The sequence below is a fragment of the Colias eurytheme genome, chromosome 13 (genome assembly GCF_061535395.1).
Source record: "Colias eurytheme isolate Ceu_HAF_F1 chromosome 13, ilColEury1 Martin Lab GWU primary, whole genome shotgun sequence".
In the NCBI taxonomy this organism is placed as follows: Eukaryota; Metazoa; Arthropoda; class Insecta; order Lepidoptera; family Pieridae; genus Colias; species Colias eurytheme.
In genome coordinates, this window is record NC_142992.1 from 7,007,857 (window position 1) to 7,032,279 (window position 24,423).

The window sequence follows — 24,423 nt, forward strand, 5'->3', positions numbered from 1 at the left end:
CTTTCGCACAATCTAATTTAATTTCAATAATTATTCTATACTTTATGTAATATTTTTCTCATTCAGACGATTCATATTCTTTTGAACAATTGGTTAGGATAAACATATTCATAGAGCTCAGGACCGTCCATTTTGAAAGGCAATTAAGTTGTGTCAATTGTATGTTTTAAAAGATCAAAAAGTTATTTTAATTTACTTATGGCCGATTTTTCAATGCTTGGATTAAACTTATCCGTCCAATAAAGTATTACACAATAATATTAAAATGTCACGTAAACTGTCAAATACGGGCAGTTAGAATACTTTTTTTAAAATGGTAGTTTTATACATTATCCGACGAATAAGTTTTATCCAAGCATTGAAAAATCGGCCCTTACTCGAATATCTAAATAACAGATAATTTGATAAGTTAAAACCTAACTTCAAAGAAACTAACCCTATTTTATTGTATTATTTGATCTGTTAGTCTGTTACGCTCGTGTCAAATTTAATAATATATATAAGCTAAGCTCTTCGATGTAGTTCTACTACGGCCTATCCATAGTAAGATAATATTTCCTGTGAAGTAAAATATATTTGCAAACTAACAATTGTACTTAGCCTATCTCGGATAATATATGAAATATCCAATGTGTCGCACTTAGATGAATACTGTATTTTTATTATTGATAATATTATTTGTTGTATAGTAATATTACACGATAAGGCACTTAATTATTCATGTGTGTAAGATAAAAACTTGAAAATAAATGTTGACAATGCATGTCTATTCGTTAAAATAATCGGCGTTCCCCTTTTTTTCTTCCGCTAAGAAAATTCTGGTCTCACAATTATATTCTAGGATTTGCTCGCGCGTTCGTCCGTAGCTGGTACCGCGCGGCAAAGCTAGTATAAAATAACATTTACTTTTTCTTCTGAATTAGATCTATTTCGAATTATCCATCTAATAAATGTTTGTGATTAATAAATAAGTAAATAAAAACTGTCTGTATAAAAATAATACGCGTCTGTGCTCGCGTGCACCTAAATACATGCTTCCCCATCCATGCTTCCATCCTCTTTTAAATTCCCTTCAAGTTTTCAATTAGCGACAAATATCCTATGAGGCTCCAGGGAATCATCACGATCTATGTAATACATATAAAAATTCATTAATTTATGTATATTTACAAATTTTAACATAGCAAATCTAGAGTTCTTTTAATAATTCTTAGAGGCGTATTGGGCATATTATATTAATGAAGAATAAATAAAGCCATAAAATAATAAAAAATACGTGCGTGCCGAGCACACGCGTCATAAGTGAAACTTCTTTGGCAAGATTCAAATATACCAAAATCGTCGCCTTACTCTATGAATTGATGTAATTGCCACGACGCGACCTTGAAATTTTGCTCTCAACCTGCCTAAAGAAGTTTCACTTCAATATAATGATAAAATCTAAGTTCTACGAGTAGGTAGGTACGTAAAGTGTTTCTCGGATCTTAAAACTTGTTGACTTAAGTAATCTACGCCCTGGAACAAAGACGCAATAAAATACAAAATCGAATCCATATACCCAGTAGGTATTTCATAAAAGTATTTATGTCCAAGTCACGTACGAAGTGCTAAGGTTTGTTTATGCTCTTTCTGCACAACCATGAACGGTGCAGTCGCAGAAGAATATAAAAAGGTCAAAATGATGAAAGTAATTTACAAACAATAGTCGGACATGCGCGCATGCCGCTTGCCGGACGAGGCAACAACATAGCGCGCCGTCGTAGTTTCACGCGGCTCTATTTATATCGACGACTACACCCTCCGCGTTCCTCTGCACTCACGCAAGCGCATTGCACACCTGAAACACAGAAAGTGAAAATTGCACATCATGGTAACGTTCAGTGCAGGGCGCTGTATTACATTAGCGTTCTAATATCGCTAATTAGTGGCGTGGGGGACACAAACCGACCGACGCAATATCCAGCGCGTCGCGAGAATGGCCGATGCCTACACGGCAACGGTTTCCTACACTGCGCCAAATCCGAGTGACGTATCAGCTGTTTTGCCGGCGAGAGATCCGCGCTCGTGACACCTCTCGAAGATCACGCACTACGACCCGCCGCGGCCGGCACGATGGCTTCGACGATGCAACTCGAGTTCACGCAGGCGATGACGGATTTTAAAACCATGTTTCCGGACATGGATGATGACGTTATCGAAGCCGTGCTGCGTGCTAACCAGGGTGCGGTTGATGCTACCATCGACCAACTGCTGGCTATGAGCACTGACAACCAGAATGAAAGACTGCGGTTAGAGATAGAGCGCGTAGAAAGCTGCTCGCCTTCTCGTAGCAGCCGCCGGTCAGCACGCGCTGTTCAGAACGGCGATGATAATGATACCACAGCACTTGTGTAAGTAGCTAGCACATTATGTGATGCAATAGTAGATAAATAAATAAACCTTTTTTACAGTTACCATCAATATAAAAAAAAAATATGAAAAATCAGTTTGGATTATCTTAATTAAATGTAACATACCTATTATTTTTGACACATTGTCGTAAGCTTTCGAGTTTCGTATCACCAAATTTACTCGTTTTTATTTTTCATGGAAATCTAAGGAATCCATATTTTTAAAGAAAATTTTAAGAAAATTGCTCCACCTTTACAATAAGGGCAAAATAATTTGGAAAATCCAAAAGTGCACGCCTCATAATTTTTTTTTAATAAATATTTATTAATTATTATTTTTGTTTATTTAATAACAATTAAACCACATCGAATCAGACCCTGAAAAATGAAAGGGTTCTATTCCTGAGCATACTCAAGCGTAAGAGAAAAAAAAAAGACTCGATTAGTAAAGTATTTCGGTCGCTATCGTGTTAACAAGAAAAAGGATCCGCACATACAGACACACGGACGTCCAAGACAGAACTTTTTTAAACTGTTTTTTAACTAGTTTAAATAACAAAAATGACATCAAAAATATCATGAACGTTAAAAATAGTGTTTTTTCTTAATATGTGTGTGTATGTATTATCTTACAAGTGCAATGTATGATACATAAAGACATTTTAAGTTTGAAAAATCAGATGTTTTGCGCGAAGTGACAGTAGTACCCACCTCAACGCTTCGCTTATGAGGCGTGCAATAAACGGCAATAATGGTAAAAAAGACGACAATTTGTTATTTTATTGGTTAAGTTTGTTTTTGCTCATGCATTATACTCGGTTGTAAACTTTCAAGACATGTTTCGCCCACGGTGCATTATTTCATATACGAGTATGGCAGTAATCATCTAAATATTGCATAAATAATTCATCAATTATAATGTAGCGAGTCGCTTGCTAGGCGTTTATCAGAGACCGGCAGATTCATCTGAGCCAAGAACACGCCACTGACCTACAACTATTAAGTAGCTTCTTGATCATGAAATTTCTTCCAATTGCATAATCTCAAATTCAGCAACTTATTTATGCAATTGGACATCTTTTATAAGCGCTTTTGAATCGCTTTAATACATTTAGAATACTATTAATATTTTTTTATTGAATTCCTCACCACTCAATATCATCTATTTCGTTAGTTTTATGCTATCTATCTGGCACATTTTTCATATAGATAATTCAATTTCAATTTAGTATATATCTACTAGGTACGAAAAAATCTATTTCCATCTAAATTCCTTTACGGATCTTGATAAGAATATTCGGGACATATTATTGAACTGTTCAGGCAGAACTAGTAGTTATCTATATTGCAATTAATAACTTTTTAATACAGTCGTACTCGTATATATCTTGAGTTAGGTGTTGCTTGCAGAGACGTCGAAGACGAGTCGGTGCCGTTAGCTGTACGTAAAAAATGGGTTCCGCGAATGCTAGGTCCCCTACCACCGATGTTCCTACGCATACCTCCCAATACAGATGCTAGAATAGATCTTAATCTCGAAATGGATGACGACCGCATCGCCACATTCCTTCAGAACGAGGAATTCATGGCCGAACTGCGATGGAACCAAGAGTTCATAGCAGCATTGGACAGTGAACAAGGAAATAAAACAAAATGTCATGATGATGAAGCGGCTTTTAAGGAAAGACTGAAAAATATGGGCAAACGTAAGTTATTATTAAACTTTATTGAAATTTCATATCTGACTTAACTTATCAATTTTTAACCATTGGTGCTTATAAAATACTCTACAAATACATATTTTATTATCTAATGTAGATTTGCAAAATTGCAATCAGTAGTAAATTATAGTAAATAAATTATATCGATCTTTTTTTTTTTTAATTGATACTAAATGAACACTGGATGGAGTTTAGTGAGAGGGTCATCCATCATCAGTATTCATGTAAAATAGAGTTGTTATTAAAATATTAATATTTCATAATTAGTTTCCCTTATATTAAAGACTAATAACTTACATCTTTATCTGGAAACCGATCTTCTAATATTTGTATTATAGTCTCACGGAAGAAATTTGCTCAACTATCGCGGATGTTTTCGAGAGGGGGTTCCCGGCGGAGCGGCAGCGGGCGCGCACCGCCCCGCGGCCCGCCCGACAGCTTGCTGCTGCAGGAAGAGCACAGCGATGACGACGACAAATCGCACACACAAAACATCAAAATTTAATTTAATCTTGCCACGTCATATCATCGCGCTTCATCCGAAGACTTAGATGGGCCTTATTTTGGAGCTGCACAAGGTTTCGCATAAGACTGGGGATAGATAGATAGGATTGGACAATTTGTTATTGTTGGTTCGACGTGAAAAGATAATTTTAAGGTTTATAGAGAGAATCAGCCATACGTTTGATTTGATTGTAAATTAATGTCTAGACTCTACGTGTAGACACTACCTAGCACTTTGCTTTATTTTGCTTATAGTTTAATTAGAATCATATCTGTTCATTGATCTTAGATAATTATATTCCATCTACCTATGTCGTTTTTAACTTGCTGTTTAGATGTCCCAGTTATCTATAATAATTTCCACTTGTTTTGTTGTAAAATATTTGTAGTTAACATTATTGTGTTTTTATAAAAAAAAAATATTATATTGTTCGACCTCCTAATGTTATTTAATAAGTAATACCAACTTCTCCTCTTTTAGAAATAAATTGATGATCTCTTTTACTTTGCGTTATTTATTGTTATTTGTTACTACAAAGTACTTATACAGGGTGTCCCAAAAAGTAGTGATGAACGGAAGCTGGGAGGTAGAGGACCAAGAGGGCTATCCGAATCACCCCCATGTGTGTTATGCGATTTTTCGTATTTTCGGAGTTATTACATTTTTTTCAATTTTTCATCTATCGCCGAGTACGATGAGATTTTTATTTATGGTGACGTGAATTATTGCGCTAGATGCTTGATTTTTTTTTGTGTGCTAAGCTGAAAGATAGGCCAATTCAGTATGGTAACATTTACTATCGTTAGATCTTTGAATGGAATAAAAAAAACAATTAAATGCCAAGAAAGATAAAATTACCCAGTATGTTCATAACTTCAAGGGCCCATAAAAAAATAAATCACATAAAAAAGGTTTTCCATTTGGCTTTTAAAAACTTGCTCTATCGATCAGGTACCTATCCTAAAAAATTCATTTTATTATTCTGAAGGCTTCAATCGAAAAATTGAAATCTTAATGTGGTAAGTGCAAAATTTTTATTAACATGATGATCATTAAAACCAATAAATAGGTGTTTAATTACCAGAATTTTTTTAAAATAGCCCCGCTGTTGCTCAATGCAAGTGCGACATCACCGTAAAAAGTTGTCTTTTTAATGGCTGAATGTTCTTTTATCATTTTTAATGGTTTCTTCTGCTACTATGAATTTCCGGGTTATTTCGTCCAAATTGGGGCATTCTCTCAAGTAGCCGAGGTCTTTTTAGTATCCCCATTGAAACAATTCAATGGGGTTTAGGTCGAGGGACCGTGGAGGCCAGGCTTTAAGGTAGGCGTCACCGGCGCATGCGCAGGCTGCAACGACCAATCCATCTTTCAGGGTATTTTTGCCCTTTAGCCTGACCTCCACGGTCTCCGGACATAAACCCTATTGAATTTTTTCCGTGGGGATACTACAAAGACGAGAGACTGCCACAATTTGGACGAAATAACCCGGAAATTCATAGTAGCAGAAGAAACCATTAAAAATGATAAAAGAACATTCAGACATTAAAAAGATAACTTTTTACGGTGATGTCGCACTTGCATTGAGCAACAGCGGGGCTATTTTAAAAAAATTCTGGTAATTAAACACCTATTTATTGGTTTTAATGATCATCATGTTAATAAAAATTTTGCACTTACCACATTAAGATTTCAATTTTTCGATTGAAGCCTTCAGAATAATAAAATGAATTTTTTAGGGTAGCTACCTGATCGATAGAGCAAGTTTTTAAAAGCCAAATGGAAAACCTTTTTTATGTGATTTTATTTTTTTATGGGCCCTTGAAGTTATAAACATACTGGGTAATTTTATCTTTCTTGGCACTTAATTGTTTTTTTTATTCCATTCAAAGATCTAACGATAGTAAATGTTACCATACTGAATTGGCCTATCTTTCAGCTTAGCACACAAAAAAAATCAAGCATCTAGCGCAATAATTCACGTCACCATAAATAAAAATCTCATCGTACTCGGCGATAGATGAAAAATTGAAAAAAATGTAATAACTCCGAAAATACGAAAAATCGCATAACACACATGGGGGTGATTCGGATAGCCCTCTAAGTCCTCTACCTCCCAGCTTCAGTATATCACTACTTTTTGGGACACCCTGTATAAGTTCCTTATAATAAAACACGTTAACTATATAAGAAAACTTAGAAAATAAAAAGGGCAATTCTCTTCATTACTTTAATTTTATAATGATACGTCTACTGGCATTTTTGTAAAAGTCTACAGCCTGATCGGTGCATAGTAAAGTGGGGCCCTTCTCGGAAGAAATATTACGAGTGAAATATTTGCATATTTTAGCAACTCTCAACGGCCGCGTCGACCATAACTCCATGTGTCTGAATAATATATGGCGATGAATATCTAATGATTAATTACGCAATTAATGATCATGGAGGTTGATACAAACGCATGTCATTGCCAACCTGTAGATAATTATGAAAGATGATTCGGATTGGCAACTCGTCTTCTAATAAATTAAGATCAGAAGATCAGTGAAGCAAAACCCGTTGAATGGCAGGTGTGTTATTAGGCTAGGCGACTTTTTATCACAAAGCTATACTTTAGTGAACAGCAAAACATTTATCTCTAACGTAGGTAACCAGTTTTTTGTTAAGTCTTGTAAAAATAGGATATTATACATTTAATACCTACACTAGCGGATGCCAGTGACTTCTTCTGCGTAAGATAAGTTTTTTTTTGCTAGCAAAGCTTATTTCCTTGCAAAGTAACTCCTATCTGTTAGTGATAGCCTTATCAATATCATTCTAGCTGTTGCCCGTTTCAGTCATTCATTAAGAATTATTCATCTTTAAAATAAATACATATCTATAATTAATACTCAAGTGGCCCTAGAGGCCAATTCAAACAAGTCTTGGAGAATTCATATAAAATAATCTTAGAAAACTAATATAACACTACACGTTGATGAAAAGCGTGTGAAAATACGTTAGATAGTTTTTAAGTTAATAGCCTTCACCTTAGGCCTTCGTTCGCTTCGTTCACAGACAACGACGACGTGACGGACAGCCGACAGATACGCCAGGTAGACTGCATTATCGAATGCACCTATTTGTTATAAGATACCTCTACCGACTAGTAAAACTGCTATAATAAACTTTAAAGAAAACATTTAAAAACCAATTCTACATTATACTCTATATTACGGTCGAGTAAGTAGAGGCTGCGTCATATGAGTATTGACGCGTGCCACAAGATCGTATTTAACTGAAATTTTTCCATGAAAAGCGACGAGGCGTAACGCGAAAGTCGGATTGCCTTCTCAACTGCCTCCTATAGACCGGGAGATACTGACACAAAATTTCGAGTCATTTGTAACAAGGATGGCGGTTCTACAGGGGTCTTAGTACGCAATGACAAAAAGAAAAATGATGGTGTGAACGCTGGTACCGGTGTCTTAGTCGCGTGGGCGTTTGTCGAACTCGTCGGAAAAATAGCGAAAGTCAAACGATTTGTAACACAAAAATTTTAGAATTTACCGATAGCCCATAAAAAAGTAGTAGGCGGTAGTGTCATGCCATACTTTTCCGGTGTGACTTACAGCCCGCCATACCGACGCGAATGTGTTGATTTAAATAAAACAATCATTCAACCATTTGTACCAGGCTAACTTTTGCACAGGTAACTATCGTCGTGCAGCCATTTACGAAAATCGCCATGCCATACTTTTCGGACGATTCCAAATGATCGCCATACCGCCGAAAATCTGCAAAAAATTTTTATTTCGCCAAACTTTTTGTACCAGTATTGCATTTGGATTTTTGGAGAGTATTTGATAAAATGTGACCATTATTATATTTGCCATACTTCTAGTAGGGGGAAAAAGTGCTGTTATACTTGAAAACTTAATTTATTATTAATTTATATAAGTGAGGATTTCCAACACTTAGATCTTTGAAATTTTGTATTTATATTTGTTGATCCTCAAACTTACAGGAAAAATAAGTGCCATACTGTTACAAATCGTTTGACTTTCGCTATTTTCCGACGAGTTCGACTAACGCCCACGCGACTAAGCCGCCGGTACCAGCGTTCACGCCATCGTTTTTCTTTTTGTCATTGCGTACTAAGACCCCTGTAGAACCGCCATCCTGTTACAAATGACTCGAAATTTTGTGTCAGTATCTCCCGGTCTACTATGACTATTGACTACACATTGTTACGCATAGCTTAGTTGGTGGACAATTGATATGGAAACACGCTTATTGATTTTAAATACTGATAGAGATACGTTTCCAGACATTTGTTGCGTGAATAAATTAATATAGAGTTATATTTTTATCTACAAATTAAATATAATAACTAATTAGATTTTTTTATTATTTATTATATAAATTACTTTCATATTTTCATGCACTATTAATTTAGATATGAATATAATTTCATAACATTTAAAATTACTTACCAGCTAATAAATTAGGAAATAGCTAGCTAAATAGCTACTAAAAATATTCCTCATACGAAAAGAAAAGATGATGAAAGGTAAGTCTGATTTAAAAAAAATATATTATGTAGGTATATATTATTAATAATTATTTAAAGACATATCTTTAGTTTAAGTTTAAGTTCATATACTTACTTAACTAATTTGAAGTAAGTAATAATTTAAAGGGTATTCAATATTTTGCATACATAAGCATAAACATTTCGTAAAATAATGAATCCTTTGATGATTTACATTAATAATCCGAATTAATTATTATTTGACGCATAAAGATTTAATCTTATATATAAAAATGAATCGCAAAATGTGTTGGTAAGCGCATAACTCGAGAACGGCTGAACCGATTTCGATAATTCTTTTTTTATTATATTCCTTGAAGTACGTGGATGGTTTTTATGTAGAGAAAACGTAAACATGTACTACGGGCGAAGCCGGGGCGGACCGCTAGTGTAACTATATAAATGCAACTTTAATTAGATATTTTCTAAATTATGTGTTAGGGGAAAGGGGCCTAAAGTGGGCACAGAGCCTAAAGAGGGCACTCAGTATAGTATCGGAATTTTAAATAATGGCGCGCGCGCGACTCGTGAGCACGATCCCCACACCCCTCCCACCTCGCGGCAGTCGTTGGATTCGCTTGCGAGCACGCATTTACAAGCTGCAACAAATAAATGTTTTTCAACGATTTTTGAAAAATATTGCAAGGTATGTAATATGTGTTCTTTTTATTTTGGTGTTTACAATCCTTTAACCAAAATTTGTTAGTTATTAAGTGGCTATCTGGCCATATTTTGGTTCCATAAAAATCCACGTGTCTAAAAATTTTGAGGTAGAATTTCGTCTGAACCTTTCAAATGTCGAAAAAGGCAAAGCGGGCAGGGTAAAGCGGGCACGCGCCCGCTTTGCCCCGTCCGCTAAAATGTTACCTACATTCTTTTGTTAATTTGGTTTTTCCTTTCAGATGACCGCTTATAAACGGCGTAATTATAAGCGTAAAACTTCACAAGCCTCATGGCAACGCTCAACTATGCAGCAATCAAAATGAGAAGTGCAAGAGTTAGGAAAACCTGTCAAAAAAGTAACAACTAAATATGGGATTCCAAGAACGACATTGCAGACATCTTAAATTGGGTTCGTGTAATGTAAAGCTTGGTAGGTTTACTACTTACTGTCTTTTCTACGGAACAAGAAATGGAGCTTTTGGAATACGTATTCCACATGGACTCTTTATTTTACGGGCTGTCTAAACAAGAATTTTTGGAACTTGTATACCTACCTATTACATTATTTTAGGATTTATAAAAAAAAATATATGAAATAATTGTATCGCTTATTAGAGACTAAATAATGATAGACTGTAAACAGGGCGTTATTTTTTTAAATATTATTTCAGATATATTATCTGGAAATATTGTACCTAAAAGTTTAAAGCTCCTAAGAAGTTCCTTTGTTTCATATATTCATTTAAAAATAATTGTATGACTGTTTGAAATACATAACTTATAATTTTTTTTTGTGTCTTTTACTCTATTTATTATTGTATATATTATTTTTGGCTGTATATTTTGAAATCTACTGTTTAAATCCAGGCCTGCCCGCTTTACCCAACTACTGCCCGTTTTGCCCTAAACGAAAGCCCGCTTTAGGCCTCCCCTTCGGGCAAAGCGGGCAATCGTAGGCTTTTAGTAATCTGTTAATAATTATTATATACTTTAACTTTTGACAAATTTAACCACTTAGCATTCAAAAGTATTTATTAATGGAACTTTTGGCAAAAAAATAAATGGATTAACTTCTTTTCAAACTACATTTTTTTTAATTTTCCCGTAAGGTGCCCCCTTTGGGCCCATCTCCCCTAAATGCTTAATGATTACGTGCACATAGAGACGCGACCGCAGCCGTTCCAACTTAAAAATTTGAAGAAACGTAACATTTTGTTTGCAGACGAAACAGATTCGTTAATATGAAACCGGTGTTGCCTCGCACGTGCATCCGACACGCATCATGGACCCCAAGACATCCACTTAGTGCGTCCTCGCTCTTCACACCATCCGTACGCATGGAGATACCATTTCCCGCGCAAACATAACATTAAAAAAACAATGAACAAGGCTGACAAAATAGTGCTTTGAAAAGGACAATTTGTGCTTCTGAAATAAACTTTTTGTAAGTATTTTACTAGTTTTAACATTTATTTTTCATTTTGTTTACGCACAGATATAATATGCAACTCTTTATCTTGCTTGTAGGAAATTGATACCAATAGTCTAAGATCCCACCGCAGGATCAGTGCGTTCATCGGTTTTTTGCTGAAAACCGAATTTTTATGTATATTTATAATTAGGAGAATATATATCGACTAGGTTGCCAGTCAAAATTTGGCCGCAAGCATGTTTAATTAAAATTTTTCTAATCGATTTTTGGGAAAAAAATTCGTTCACTTGTTTTTTGAATAAAATGTAGTCTACATCACGTCAAATGATATAAAAATTCTAAAAAATCACGGTTGCCGCTTTTCACCTGGCCGCAACATCTTGGCAGCCTGGTGCAAACAGGTATGATTTCGATTCATTTTTACGTTCATAACGCACATTTATGAATCATATATCAAATTAAAGCTAATTTTTTTCTATTTATTATCATATATGGTTGCCTAATTAAATCCCGCCGCAAATAAGGGTTGCTGGCTTTTAAAAATTATAAATATAGGATTAGTGCGTTCATCGTTTTTTGCTGAAAACCGAATTTTTATGTATATTTATAATTAGGAGAATATATATCGACTAGGTTGCCAGTCAAAATTTGGCCGCAAGCATGTTTAATTAAAATTTTTCTAATCGGTTTTTGGGAAAAAAATTCGTTCACTTGTTTTTTGAATAAAATGTAGTCTACGTCACGTCAAATGATATAAAAATTCTAAAAAATCACGGTTGCCGCTTTTCACCTGGCCGCAACATCTTGGCAGCCTGGTGCAAACAGGTATGATTTCGCTTCATTTTTACGTTCATAACGCACATTTATGAATCATATATCAAATTAAAGCTAATTTTTTTCTATTTATTATCATATATGGTTGCCTAATTAAATCCGGCCGCAAATAAGGGTTGCCGGCTGTTAAAGATGTTGAATATTTAAGGTTGAGTGTAAACATGCTTGCGGCCAAATTTTGACTGGCAACCTAGTCTATATATATTCTCCTAATTATAAATACATATAGTTACATAAAAATTCGGTTTTCAGCAAAAAACCGATGAATGCACTAATCCTATATTTATAATTTTTATACTATGAACAGGTTTAATATTATTAACATAACGAGTGTAGCTTATACACTAATTTATGATAATATCTTTCACTTTTTAATAAGATTTTTAAATTTTATTAGTAATTGTTTTCCCTAAACTGCAACTGGTAAATCGTTATTTACCAAACGGGTCGTTAGTGCAAAAAGCCAACCTGTTGAGGAGCAGCGGAATGTTACGGTTAGCAGATCTTGTATGTCTTTATTTGGTTGATCGAAAGGCAATAAAGCACAATTTATGATCTAATATGGGAAGAGAATACATCATTGCATTTTAAAATTCAATGGTTCAGTACCTACATCTCTTGGGCAAACGACCTGAGATATTGTGCAATATTAAGTGCTTTGTAATACCTATTGTGATGAATTGCCTCCCAGTATGACAAAGCCAAAAAGTGCTTTGCCTGCTTTATCAGAAATCTATGATGAAATATCGAGCTCGTTGGCGTTGTTAGATTTAATCGATTTTTTACGCGGAGCTACAGACTAGAAATCATTTACATAGATAGGTACATAATGTTAATAAAAAGAAATTAAATTATCTTTATTATTCAAAAACCAATTCAAGTTTACAAAACATTTTTTTTACTCTTACTACAGAAGAATGAATACGAGTGTCAATAAAGTTAATTTCTAAGTTATTAATAGATAATGGACGTAGGCGGTAGGTAATGTAATGTTTGTAATTGTGTAATGGGCAATGGCCTTTTCCACTTATTTTTATTTTGCGCCACCATTGAGTTTCATACAATTTTATTCTATAATATGAAAGATAAATAAAAACAATCTTATATATAGATATTTAAATATAAAATTATATATTATAAAAGTAGTTATGCGAATTATTTTCGAGATTATTTCAAATTTGCGTAATAATGATAACTCCAAGAATTTTTTTAATATTATTAGAGCGTATACGCACTATGCGGGTAGCCGCATTGCGGGTAGCCGTCCGGCTGACCGCAAGCACAATTATGTACGGAATATTCATTTCTATGCGCACTGCGATGCGGCTACCGCAGACCGCACAGTGCGCATAGAAATGAATATTACGTACATAATTGTGCTTGCGGTCAGCCGCACGGCTACCCGCAATGCGGCTACCCGCATAGTGCGTATATGCTCTTAGTTATATAGACTCTTAAGAGCACTCGTAGTATCGTCAATTCTTTTAAAGATATTTTTAATTTTTAAATAATGTGAGATAATTATTTCCTTTTAAACCTTTGACTTGACTTAACCTTAAAAATCAATACCCATACGGACCCAGTATCTACCTACATTTTTCTCCGAACAGAAACTTCAACTATTTTAGGACCGGTTAGCCCTCGGTATTCCTGCTATGACAGAGACTTTGACGGAAAAAGGCTCCAAGGAGATGTTCGTTTGCAAAAATAGCGGACCTAAATCTGACTTCTGATATATATTGTATAGATCCCAGACATCCTATAGACAGATGTTGCCAACCAGTTTTGTGGTCCCCCTCCCCCCACCCCGGTAATTAAATATGGCATACAATGAAAAATATAAAAATTTCCGAAACATGCCGTGTGGGGTATCAAATGAAAGAGCTTATTGAGTAGATCACGAATATATTATAGCATACTAAAAACATTTCTTACACTTTCTCTAAGATTTTTTAGAAAATTTACAAAACGAAACTCCACTGAGAGTCCCGTCTATTTGTCTTTAGTATTTTAGTTGTGCTAAATAGGTAGATACCTAATCGTAATTCTCTTCCTCCTCCTTTTTGGTCTATGATAAGGGTAACTATAGACCAAAAAGGAGGAGATTCTCTAATCGACTGTATTTTTTTGGTTTGATATCTTAAATCTTTCGACTGGGTGAATCGACTTTGATTTTTTATTTTTTATTGGAAGCTAAGTAGTGCCTTTCGGGAAATTCCGTTCTAACAATTTGAGGGCAGTTTAGACTTTTGCTAAAAAATAATTATTAAATGTGGGTATATATATTATACTTACATAAATCATAATATGTAGTCCAGTATAAAAATTTAAAATATCGCCCTGCGTCTCGAGCTCAATCTAAAGAAAATACAATTTAACATCTATCATTGCGAATAATCCCGATCGCAACATTGTAAGTATTTATTTAACGTTCACTAGTATTATTTATTTCACAAACCCATAAGCATAAATTAAATTTCGGTTTTAGTTTATGGCGTTTGTTTATACCTATTGTAGGTACCTACTTATTATTGTGAATATATCTGACTTTCAGTTTATATGCTTTTAAACACCTATACTTACTCAAGTAGGAAATTGCACAAATTTAGGAACCAATTAGTTACATGATTTAAACATTTTGTTTACCAATTCATATTGAAATATTTCTTAATTAGTTCGCTGAATTTTCATTATTTTCTCAGCAATGGAACTGTCTATGCCCATGATCTAAGACTCAATACCATGGAGAGTTGACGACGTCGTAAACATTAAGATATATGACTGCAGTAACATGTATTCTGTGGCTGGACACGCGTTTAAACTTCCATTATTATAGCCGACATAGTCAAGCTAGTAAGGCGAATTTGCAATAAGGAAGACTATTGCATTTTATCACTAGAGATCTAAGGTTAATAAACTCATTTTTCAATTAAATGTTGCCTTGGGATCTTTAACTTGACCCCTGACAGGGAACTGTACGCAAGAACGCACTTTGAGGATTACCCTGTAGGCTGTAATTAAAATAAACTCTCAAGCTCTGGGTCGGAAGAAAATATTTAGTTATCTACGTTATTTAAATCTCTCATTTTAATAACAAGGTACGTGCATTATTCAATAAAATCATTAGCTCTATTTAACTTGAGGTTTTTTTTGATAATTTTATATAGAGTTAGGTATATCCGATGTGCCTTGCACATTTGTTTCGAATGCTAATTATGAATAGTGAATATATTAAACTGTGATATTAAAGAGATTAATCAAAACTTCACTCAATAATAGCAACACGCAATACATTGGTGTTCATTACATTGTACGTCGTGATTTATCAAAAGAAATTAATGGAAACCATTTTTATACAATTATGCATTTAAATAAATCACAATTTTCTGCTGTTAGCTTTCTATGAAATTACACGAACATTAAAATGGCGGACAATAGAAGAACGTAAAAGTACTATAATAGAATTATATTATCTGTGGTAAAAGTAAAATAATGTAATATAAGTAGGTACTTTATTTGAAAGAAAAGTAATAGTGGTCGTACCTATATGGTATTTATGTATTACCTACTGCAACAAACTTTGTTGGTATCTCCTGTATCTTGAACGTTATTTTTCCATAAGTAGACATTCACGATCGAGGTCTTTAAAATTCTAAAAGACTAGACTGTATCTCTACACCTTAATATAGGTATAATATTTATCCATAATAATACATTGCTGCGTTATGAGATAAGAATACACAATTATATTTTAGTCGATATCTTCAGTAACACTATCCAAGCAACAATAGGTAATGGACTATTTAAAATCAACAAGAATTAATTGTTGTATTTTAAGAGTTACATAACAATAGGTATATTTGAAATCATAAAGCATATAACACGAAGCAATTAGAAACAAGAACACTGTTGAACGCAATGTCAGATGAAACAAGTTTATAATCGGACGTAAGAGCAGATGAATGCTATAAGTGAAAAACGAATTGGATAATTGTTTGTAAGTGCGGAATGTGACGTGGTGGCCGTGGCTTTGGAGTCTCTGTACAATCAGTTCAGCCGAGTTTCACCCGGAGTATTCACGCTGTTACTTTTACAACGCGCGGCCGCACATGACAACGCTCTGTTTCCCTAGGTCTCATTGTCTCATACAACACGTTCATTAATGGAAATGTTTTAAACTTTCCAAGCGAAGCGTCAACTGTCACCTAAAAGATGAACCGCGAACCTCAGTATTACTTGCCCATAATTTTTTACGTAATTCTAACAATCAGCATTATACATACAAGAAAGAAAGGCATTTCCGCCTACGTATCTTTTGACTATATAATGGAGAAACGTTTTATGAATACATGAATAAATATTAGAGTAACGATTGTATATTATAATATATGCTCTCTGCTCTGTGAGAAACAAAGATTATTACATACTACTACACAAAGCAATTTGTTTTATTTTTAAAGGGGGAAACAATTATATCTAGCGGAAATTATATTTTAGATACAGTTTACTAGCTTGCCCGCGGCTTCACCCGCGGCTTCACCCGCTGTGTCTAAAACCTAATAAATTAGGTATATATACTAAAACCTTCCTCTTGACTCACGCTATCTATAAAAAACTGCATTAAAATCCGTTGCGTAGTTTTGCATACACAGGGACAGAGAAAGCGACTTTGTTTTATAATGTTTAAACTAACATTGATTATAAATCGATTAAGAAACCGCGGCGCAATCGGTGTACATACGTTAAAAAAATATATACCGGCCGAATTGAGAAGTCCTCCATTTTTTGAAGAAGGTTAAAAATAATTCTGAGATTTAAATTGCTTATCACGATTGATTACGCGTATTTTGACACATTTAGGTAATTGAATGCATATAAAACCATATAAAACCCATGGGCAAAATCAAGTATTACTGCAAAGTTTCATACAAATCCCACCAGTAGTTTTTTCGTGAAAGTGCAACAAACATATTGCACGCCTCATAAGCGAAGCGTTGAGGTGGGTACTACTGTCACTTCGCGCAAAACATCTGATTTTTCAAACTTAAAATGTCTTTATGTATCATACATTGCACTTGTAAGATAATACATACACACACATATTAAGAAAAAACACTATTTTTAACGTTCATGATATTTTTGATGTCATTTTTGTTATTTAAACTAGTTAAAAAACAGTTAAAAAAAGTTCTGTCTTGGACGTCCGTGTGTCTGTATGTGCGGATCCTTTTTCTTGTTAACACGATAGCGACCGAAATACTTTACTAATCGAGTCTTTTTTTTTTCTCTTACGCTTGAGTATGCTCAGGAATAGAACCCTTTCATTTTTCAGGGTCTGATTCGATGTGGTTTAATTGTTATTAAATAAACAAAAATAATAATTAATAAATATTTATTAAAAAAAAATTATGAGGCGTGCACTTTTGGATTTTCCAAATTATCTTTACTTTTACAACCTTTCTCATTTAAAATATTAATAGGATACCTACGATTGTTTAATAGTCAGAAGCTTATAATAATTTAATATATTTAATCAATCTTATCTTGTTTTTTGTATTTTTTTTGCAATGCAAAGAGGTCTATAACCCTAATAACAACCTTAAAACTTGAATCGCGATCTTCGATAGAGAACATTTTTATAGCAATCACGATCACGATCTGAATACAGTACCTATCTATTGTTTAATGTTATTCGTTCTCAAGACAGATAAGCGCGATACTTATATACATATATTATTTTGACAAAGTGAAGTTATTAATATTTTAATATTTATAATTATTATTGGAATAATTTAGTGAAATTCCTTATCGCGAGATAAGTAATTTCACTAAATTAGAGGCTTTAACTCACGCAGGCGCGGGCGCCAAGAATAAAACTGCTTAGTGCAAAACCTTGTAAATTAAACATTCGGTAAGGGATTATTCGCGATATACTATGAATTATATTACCGTTGCAATGATCGTTTGCCTGCGCGATTGTCTGAGTTCTTCAAACGTTCAGAGGTCCAGACCGTTAGTTTAACGCCAAATCTGTCCACGATACTCCCCGGCGTTCGTGTACGTAGTTTGATTCGGATAATAAACTTTAAAGTCACGATCTGGTCTGTGAAGCTGTCTGCGTAATCTTTTGCCTGAATAAGAACCTTCCTTATGCGGGAACTCATGCATATTTTAAGTTTATCGCAATTTGCAGCTAACATTATCTATCCTTACTTTCCGATGCGAAGTGTCGAGCGTGGAATATCCAAGAATATTCTCTGAATATTTCTGTTGATATCTAAAACCACTCGTGTAAGAATGTTTGCGTATTGTATAAACTTAATCAATCTGAACCGTTGCTATTTCATTTATTCGTACCTAAGTAATTCTTAATAAAAACTAGGTATGGGACATGGGTTTAAAAATCAATCTACACCAGCTGTAATAAAAACTAAATAACATTATATCTTACCGTCTTACGTGGAAGATAATTCAATTCCATTACTTTTTCGTTTATAACTTTTTGCAATACATACCCATTTTATTTTCTCACGAATGAGCATTTATTGCATTAAAAAAGAAGTTTACTGGAAACAGGTAAGTAGTTGCGCAGGCGCAAGTTACTTACTCGACATCAGACTAGCCCTTAGGGATGAGAATTAATACGTTCGTTGCCCCTATCCTATGTGTGTTGAGGACACTAGTGACTAGACAGGCGATAACACATCCTGTGTTTAGGTTCATGAATACAACTAAGCTTAAGCAAAGTGCTACTTTATTATAACGTAGATAACAACTTAATGCAGTTTATTTAGATGAACTTGTAAAAATAGAGTAGTTCTAGATGTTTTTACTTTATAATATTAAAAGAAACTATAGTAAGTGCATGATTTTTATCCTACATTGTTCTATGGTAGCATTAAATATTATACACTGAATGGAAGACCTAAGTACCTATCTCATAACTTTCTAAGAAATAAGCAAACCTACTTTTATGTCTTGACTCTTGTGTACCTATACGTCCATAACATTTTATTTAAATATGACATAATTATTACTAAGAAACCTATATGAGAAAAAATCTAGAAACGTAATGTTTTCGTTTTTACTTTTTTGCAATATAAAAAAATCAACAAAGTTAAGGTGCCTAGAGGTTCAGGGCTGCGTAACCGGTTTATGTGGGATATACTTTGTTTGGTTAAAAGTCAAGACGTTTCGACAGGAATAAATACCTTGCCTCAGGAATTTGACTAATGGTATGTTTTAATTTTCAGAGGAAACTATTGGAGCGCGAATGTATCTACTGCGGGACTCGGGAAGCTGAGGGCCGGCAAGGCCTGATGGCGGGCACAACATTACACTCACTGCTCTTAATAGCGGTGCTCTCACACTTGGCGATCAGCTATGCTGCTCGGTTTGGTGATCGGATTGCTCCTCGAATACCCGCCCCGTACGCGCCACGTAATGCGAAAATAGCTCAAAGATATGCTCAAAACGAGGAAGAAGACCGAGACTATGATGAGCAAATCTTGGCTATGGATGAAGATGAATTTAAACCGGAAACAGAAGCTCCGCATAGACGTCCTGCACGAACGGAAGCGCATCGACTGGAAATGAGTACAGAATATTTTGTTATACCGGAACGTATTTCTTCTACGTCATCTTCAACGTCTCGCCCAAAAGCAATTTCGACACCGCGACCAATAAACAATACAACACCAACAGTGAAAACTTTAGTGCCAATAGCGGTCTTGAGACCGGAACCTTGGGCCGTTCCGATACTAGCATTAGCGTGCGTTATAATGATAGTGATATGTGCTTTTGAAGCCTTTGTAATTTGGGGAGCTAGTAAAAAGGCTCCGAGTCATCGACATTTGCTTCTTGGACAAACATTACTTTTTGGCCTTTTTTTGTGTGCAGGCACTGCAGCATTATATGTCGCATCGCCAACTAATTTTACATGTGGTGCAGTCCGCTTTGGAACTGGAGTATCATACGTTATTGTGTTTGTGACTTTGTTAGTGAAATGTGTATTTTTATTGAGTTTAAATGGAGGAGTTTATCTCCCAGCAGCGTATCAAGGATTATTATTATTTTTTGCAATAATGATACAAGTGGCAATTGGAGCGCAATGGCTTGGAGGTTCGCCCCCGCGAGTTGCTGCCGGCGGAACTAGATGTGAAACCGCACTATCTGATCTACTGCTATCATTGTGTTATGCCGCATTTCTGATCGCTGTAGTATGTGGTGTTGCGCTCCGGTCCCGCGGCATACGCGACAACTATCGAGAAGCGACTCATATAGCCGCAGCAGGTGGCGCAACAGCCGCAGTTTGGGTATGCTGGGTGGCGGCAGCCCTGGGAGCACCTGAACAACACAAAGATGCTTGTGTAGCAGCCGGTTTGCTCGGTACCTGTACTGTAGTATTCGCTCTCATGTTCGCACCGAAAGGGCGTCGCCTTGCGGCGTTAGGACGTGAAGGTCGCTGGGATGCAGATCGTGAAGAAGGATTGAGTTCCTTAGGCGCGGGCGGGTCCGGCTACTCGCCTTCATTCTTCCATTTCAAGCCAGTTAAATACGGGATGGTATCAGCCGTAGGCCAGACTCAAGCGGCGCCATCAATACTAGATCGCAAGGAACCCCCAGCTCAGCAAGCCGGTTAGTTAAGTATCTAACATGCGCTAGTAAAGTGAGAATTAGCGCTTACGCACATCACCTAATCGCTATGCACTGGGTTGTTTGCAGATCCGTATAGTGGTATGTTCCTGGGCTCGCACTTCCACAGACGCACATTGTGCCCTCCGCCGCACTACCCTATGCACCCACTAACGCACTTTAACTACAATTACCCGCCCTATCACTACATGTTACCACCAGGTATAAATAATTGCACTTTTTTCTGTGTTTATATTCTAGAGATATTATTCAGACTTAAAGTATAAATAATTACTTTACCAATTATTATGCAATCAATTTAACATAACTTCCACAAAACTCAGATCAATAATTTTAATTTTTATAGTAATTCTTAAAACGGATTGAGGTCGTCGCTAGTGTTGTGAATAAATTGTAAAATAATATCTATAAAGAGCTGTATAATATTATGTACTTATGATACAATATGTTATCGTACACTATATTGGTATAAGAAAGCTAACCAATTTTACAATAAATACTTGATACCAAGCTAAGATATTACTACTTGGAAACCTGTAAATAATGTTAGGTATACTTATAAATATTTCGAACTGAAAGATTTACCCTGCGAATACACATACAATAAGCTGTTTTTAAACGACATCAAGGCTCAGGCCCTCAGGGCCTTAACAAAACCTAACAAGTATTGTTTTTTACAGGCGTGATGATGCGACCGGAGGAGGCCAACGTGTACACGAGCGTAGAGCCCACCTTCAGCAGCAATCCCAACGTATTCTTCCAACGCACGGAGCCGTTGCACGTCGGCATGATGTACTGAGCCCCAGGCAAACCAGCGTTCCCGCGCGAACAGTGAGATTTGACGGATTATTAATAACAAAACCATAGACAATTTGAAAAAAAAATGGGTGTCTGAGAAGTAAGTGTCGTCGCAGGAGGTGCTAATATTAAGATATAATGTAATAGATATTATGATGAAAATGATTGAGAGAGTACTGTAAATTATAATGTTGTTAAGAATTATAAAAACCTTACGAGGATCAAAATACAAATCTTTAAATAACAATTTTCCTAAATTACTTTCCTAATGAACATTGAACATCATACCATGGGACCACCATGTGTCTGCAAAATGCCGCATGGCAGCTTCTGCAAGCTGCCGCAAGCTTGCAAGCTTGCAATTCTTAGCTCTATGTTGTATAAGCTGTAACCCTAGAAATTTCTGTATAGAAATCTCTAACATAAATGAACTAAATATAAACAGCTATCAGATAATCTTTAAAAAAATTGTATAGTCAGTAAAAAAATTGCTTGGTATAGCCTATACCTGCCATGCCTAAGTATATGAATATTAGTCAATAGTACATATTTTTTAATTATAAACTTGACCAAATTACTAGAAATGACTACATTTTAATTGCATAACAAAATTAGTAATAGCTGAATGTAATATTTTTTTTCTTTTTTGCAAGTATCTCCAAATAGAATATTATAAAATTTGTGATGTTGAATTCTAAGCCCACCCTAACTGAAAATTGTGTCAAATTTAAAAATAAATAACTAATATGCTCTTTAAGATGGTGTAAATAAAATTTACTTTGTATTTAAAATGTTTTATTTTCCTATTTATAAAAAAATTGTCTTAAATAATTTCAGCAACAAAAGAACACTTAATAACTTAGACCTTTGAATTGATGACAATATTAAATTACTAGTCACGCTTCACTCACACTGCACTATGTCCTTATTAAATTCATTTTGTTCCCGTTGAGAGGAGAGCAAGAAGTCCTGATGCAGCTGAGAGAGACACAATGTAATTGCTGTAAAAATCTTGTTAAGGAAATAAAATGCAAAAAAATATTGCTTTGATAAATAAAACAATATCTGGAACAATAATCTGAATAGTGATATTCTAACACAAAAAGTTTTGGATTATTACTTTAATACAATCCTGAATTTGGTTGAGACATTTAACTAAATTTTGAAGATTACTCAAAACTTACTTTATTGTAAAAATAAAAACAGTCATAATTTTAATACCAAGAAACTTATTCTTTTTTTATATATGAGATATTTTTTGTTTATTATTATATTGAAAATGAAACATTTTTATCAAAATTTGTAAAAGGATACACAGTTGGTGTGAAGGAGCGCAGTAAATAGAAACTGCTCAGGATTACAATGGTCAGGAAAAGAGCATTGTTGTAGAAGATTGAGAAAGTTGTGGCTTCATAATCAGCTACCTCATTCTTCTTCCACAGAATTCTGAAATTAGAACACATAAACAAATTATTTTTCACTTCTAGATATCAAAAACAAAGAAAGCTATCTACTGATAGATATAATGCACTATCAATGTTAAGATTGTACACTGTATGAAAATCAGAGAAGTACACATAAGGTAACACAAAAGTTCACAATTTTTTTTATATCACAATCACAGTCATATTTTCTCACAACATACTAAATAATTCATGTTTAAAAAAAATAAAGTGCCCTTAAAATATAATTATGAACTTATATTATTTCCTATGAACTTATATTTATTCATTCCATATAAATATATTTAAGTGACATCAAGATTAATACTATTATGATAACACTTTCACTATAACAATGCAGCACTATTCTTATAGGACTCAAGTTATATTTGATGTAAAATATATTCTGATAATGACAATCAAATAGAAAATGTTTCGAAGATTGATTTTTGAGTTTTGCCTAAGATCTTACAAGACATAAAATTATAAGTGGAACGTTTGGTTACCTTTCATCCTTTTCTTTTCTGCTCATTTTCTTATCATCAGCTAGTTTCCTTGACATTTCACGAGCAACAGCATCCTCTCTACGGACAGCTACGCGGTGTTTTAGCTGGAACTTCGTGTTGCGGTAGGCGAGGGCAAGGAGCCATGTACTTAGGGCAGTCACAAACACAAACCAAGCTAATGATGTGTTTACTTCCAAAGCATGTACTCTCCAGAAAAGCCCTGTAAGATTATGAATGATTAATTTAGTGAAGAGTAAAATAGTGCCACACATGCAAGATAAATTACTTTCACTTTCGATGTATGAGAACATTTCCAAATTAAGTAAATGTTTTTTAAATATACATTATAAAATCTTAATAAATATAAAATAATACTTACAGATGGGAATCGCGGATACGATGAAAGCGTTTCCATAAAATAAGGCTGATGATTTTGTAGATACGTTTCTACTAAAGTCCTGTAACAGCAGTTCTTCTTCTTTTGTAAATGCTTTATTGCCTTTTCCGGACATTGTTTTTTATTTATATTTCTCTTAAAAATCTGAAATTTAACAATTATAAATTTTACGAGAGTTCTAACGTGTAATCGGCACCCAATAACAGGGAAAAAGGCAATGATTTCAAATCTAAAGTCAAAACGTCGATGACGTTAAGCTTACATGTCACTTGACGTTGCTTCAACGTGTCATACCAGCAACCAGAAACATGCCATTCACATAATTACTGTAACAATAAATTAAAAAAGAAAATTACTTTTAAATAGAAGTATTTTATATTTTTGAAACTTTTTGCTCCAATTCCGCAAGAGCAGTTTAGACTTCATAATAAAACGATATAAAACCAATAATTAATGCACTCTCATGGTTTTAACATTAAACGTGCATGAAACGTATATATGTACATG

At 34.5% G+C, this 24,423-nt stretch overlaps 3 protein-coding genes across 4 annotated transcripts; 2 read left to right on the top strand and 1 right to left on the bottom strand.

Moving 5' to 3' along the window:
• Nucleotides 1-1,834: 1,834 nt before the first annotated feature.
• On the top strand, nucleotides 1,835-5,119 carry LOC149903456 (CUE domain-containing protein 1). The gene is made up of 3 exons (XM_090108872.1): nucleotides 1,835-2,390; nucleotides 3,801-4,096; nucleotides 4,450-5,119. The coding sequence occupies exons 1-3, from the start codon at nucleotides 2,113-2,115 to the stop codon at nucleotides 4,614-4,616; spliced, it is 741 nt and encodes a 246-aa protein (XP_089964998.1). The 5' UTR covers nucleotides 1,835-2,112; the 3' UTR covers nucleotides 4,617-5,119.
• A 5,995-nt stretch (nucleotides 5,120-11,114) lies between these two features.
• On the top strand, nucleotides 11,115-22,355 carry LOC149903457 (uncharacterized). Of its 2 annotated transcripts, XM_090108438.1 has the most exons (4): nucleotides 11,115-11,296; nucleotides 19,372-20,755; nucleotides 20,843-20,974; nucleotides 21,454-22,355. In XM_090108438.1, exons 2-4 carry the CDS (start codon nucleotides 19,438-19,440, stop codon nucleotides 21,570-21,572), a joined length of 1,569 nt encoding a protein of 522 aa, XP_089964564.1. In that variant the 5' UTR covers nucleotides 11,115-11,296; nucleotides 19,372-19,437; the 3' UTR covers nucleotides 21,573-22,355. The 2 variants fall into 2 exon arrangements, with proteins under 2 accessions (XP_089964564.1, XP_089964565.1); XM_090108439.1 differs by lacking the exon at nucleotides 20,843-20,974 and having other exon boundaries at nucleotides 11,120-11,296.
• On the bottom strand, nucleotides 22,345-24,147 carry LOC149903458 (translocon-associated protein subunit gamma). Its single transcript, XM_090108440.1, has 4 exons — nucleotides 23,899-24,147; nucleotides 23,520-23,739; nucleotides 22,886-23,017; nucleotides 22,345-22,572 (listed from the first exon to the last, which is right to left on the bottom strand). Exons 1-4 carry the CDS (start codon nucleotides 24,029-24,031, stop codon nucleotides 22,506-22,508), a joined length of 552 nt encoding a protein of 183 aa, XP_089964566.1. The 5' UTR covers nucleotides 24,032-24,147; the 3' UTR covers nucleotides 22,345-22,505.
• Between the last annotated feature and the right edge of the window lie 276 nt (nucleotides 24,148-24,423).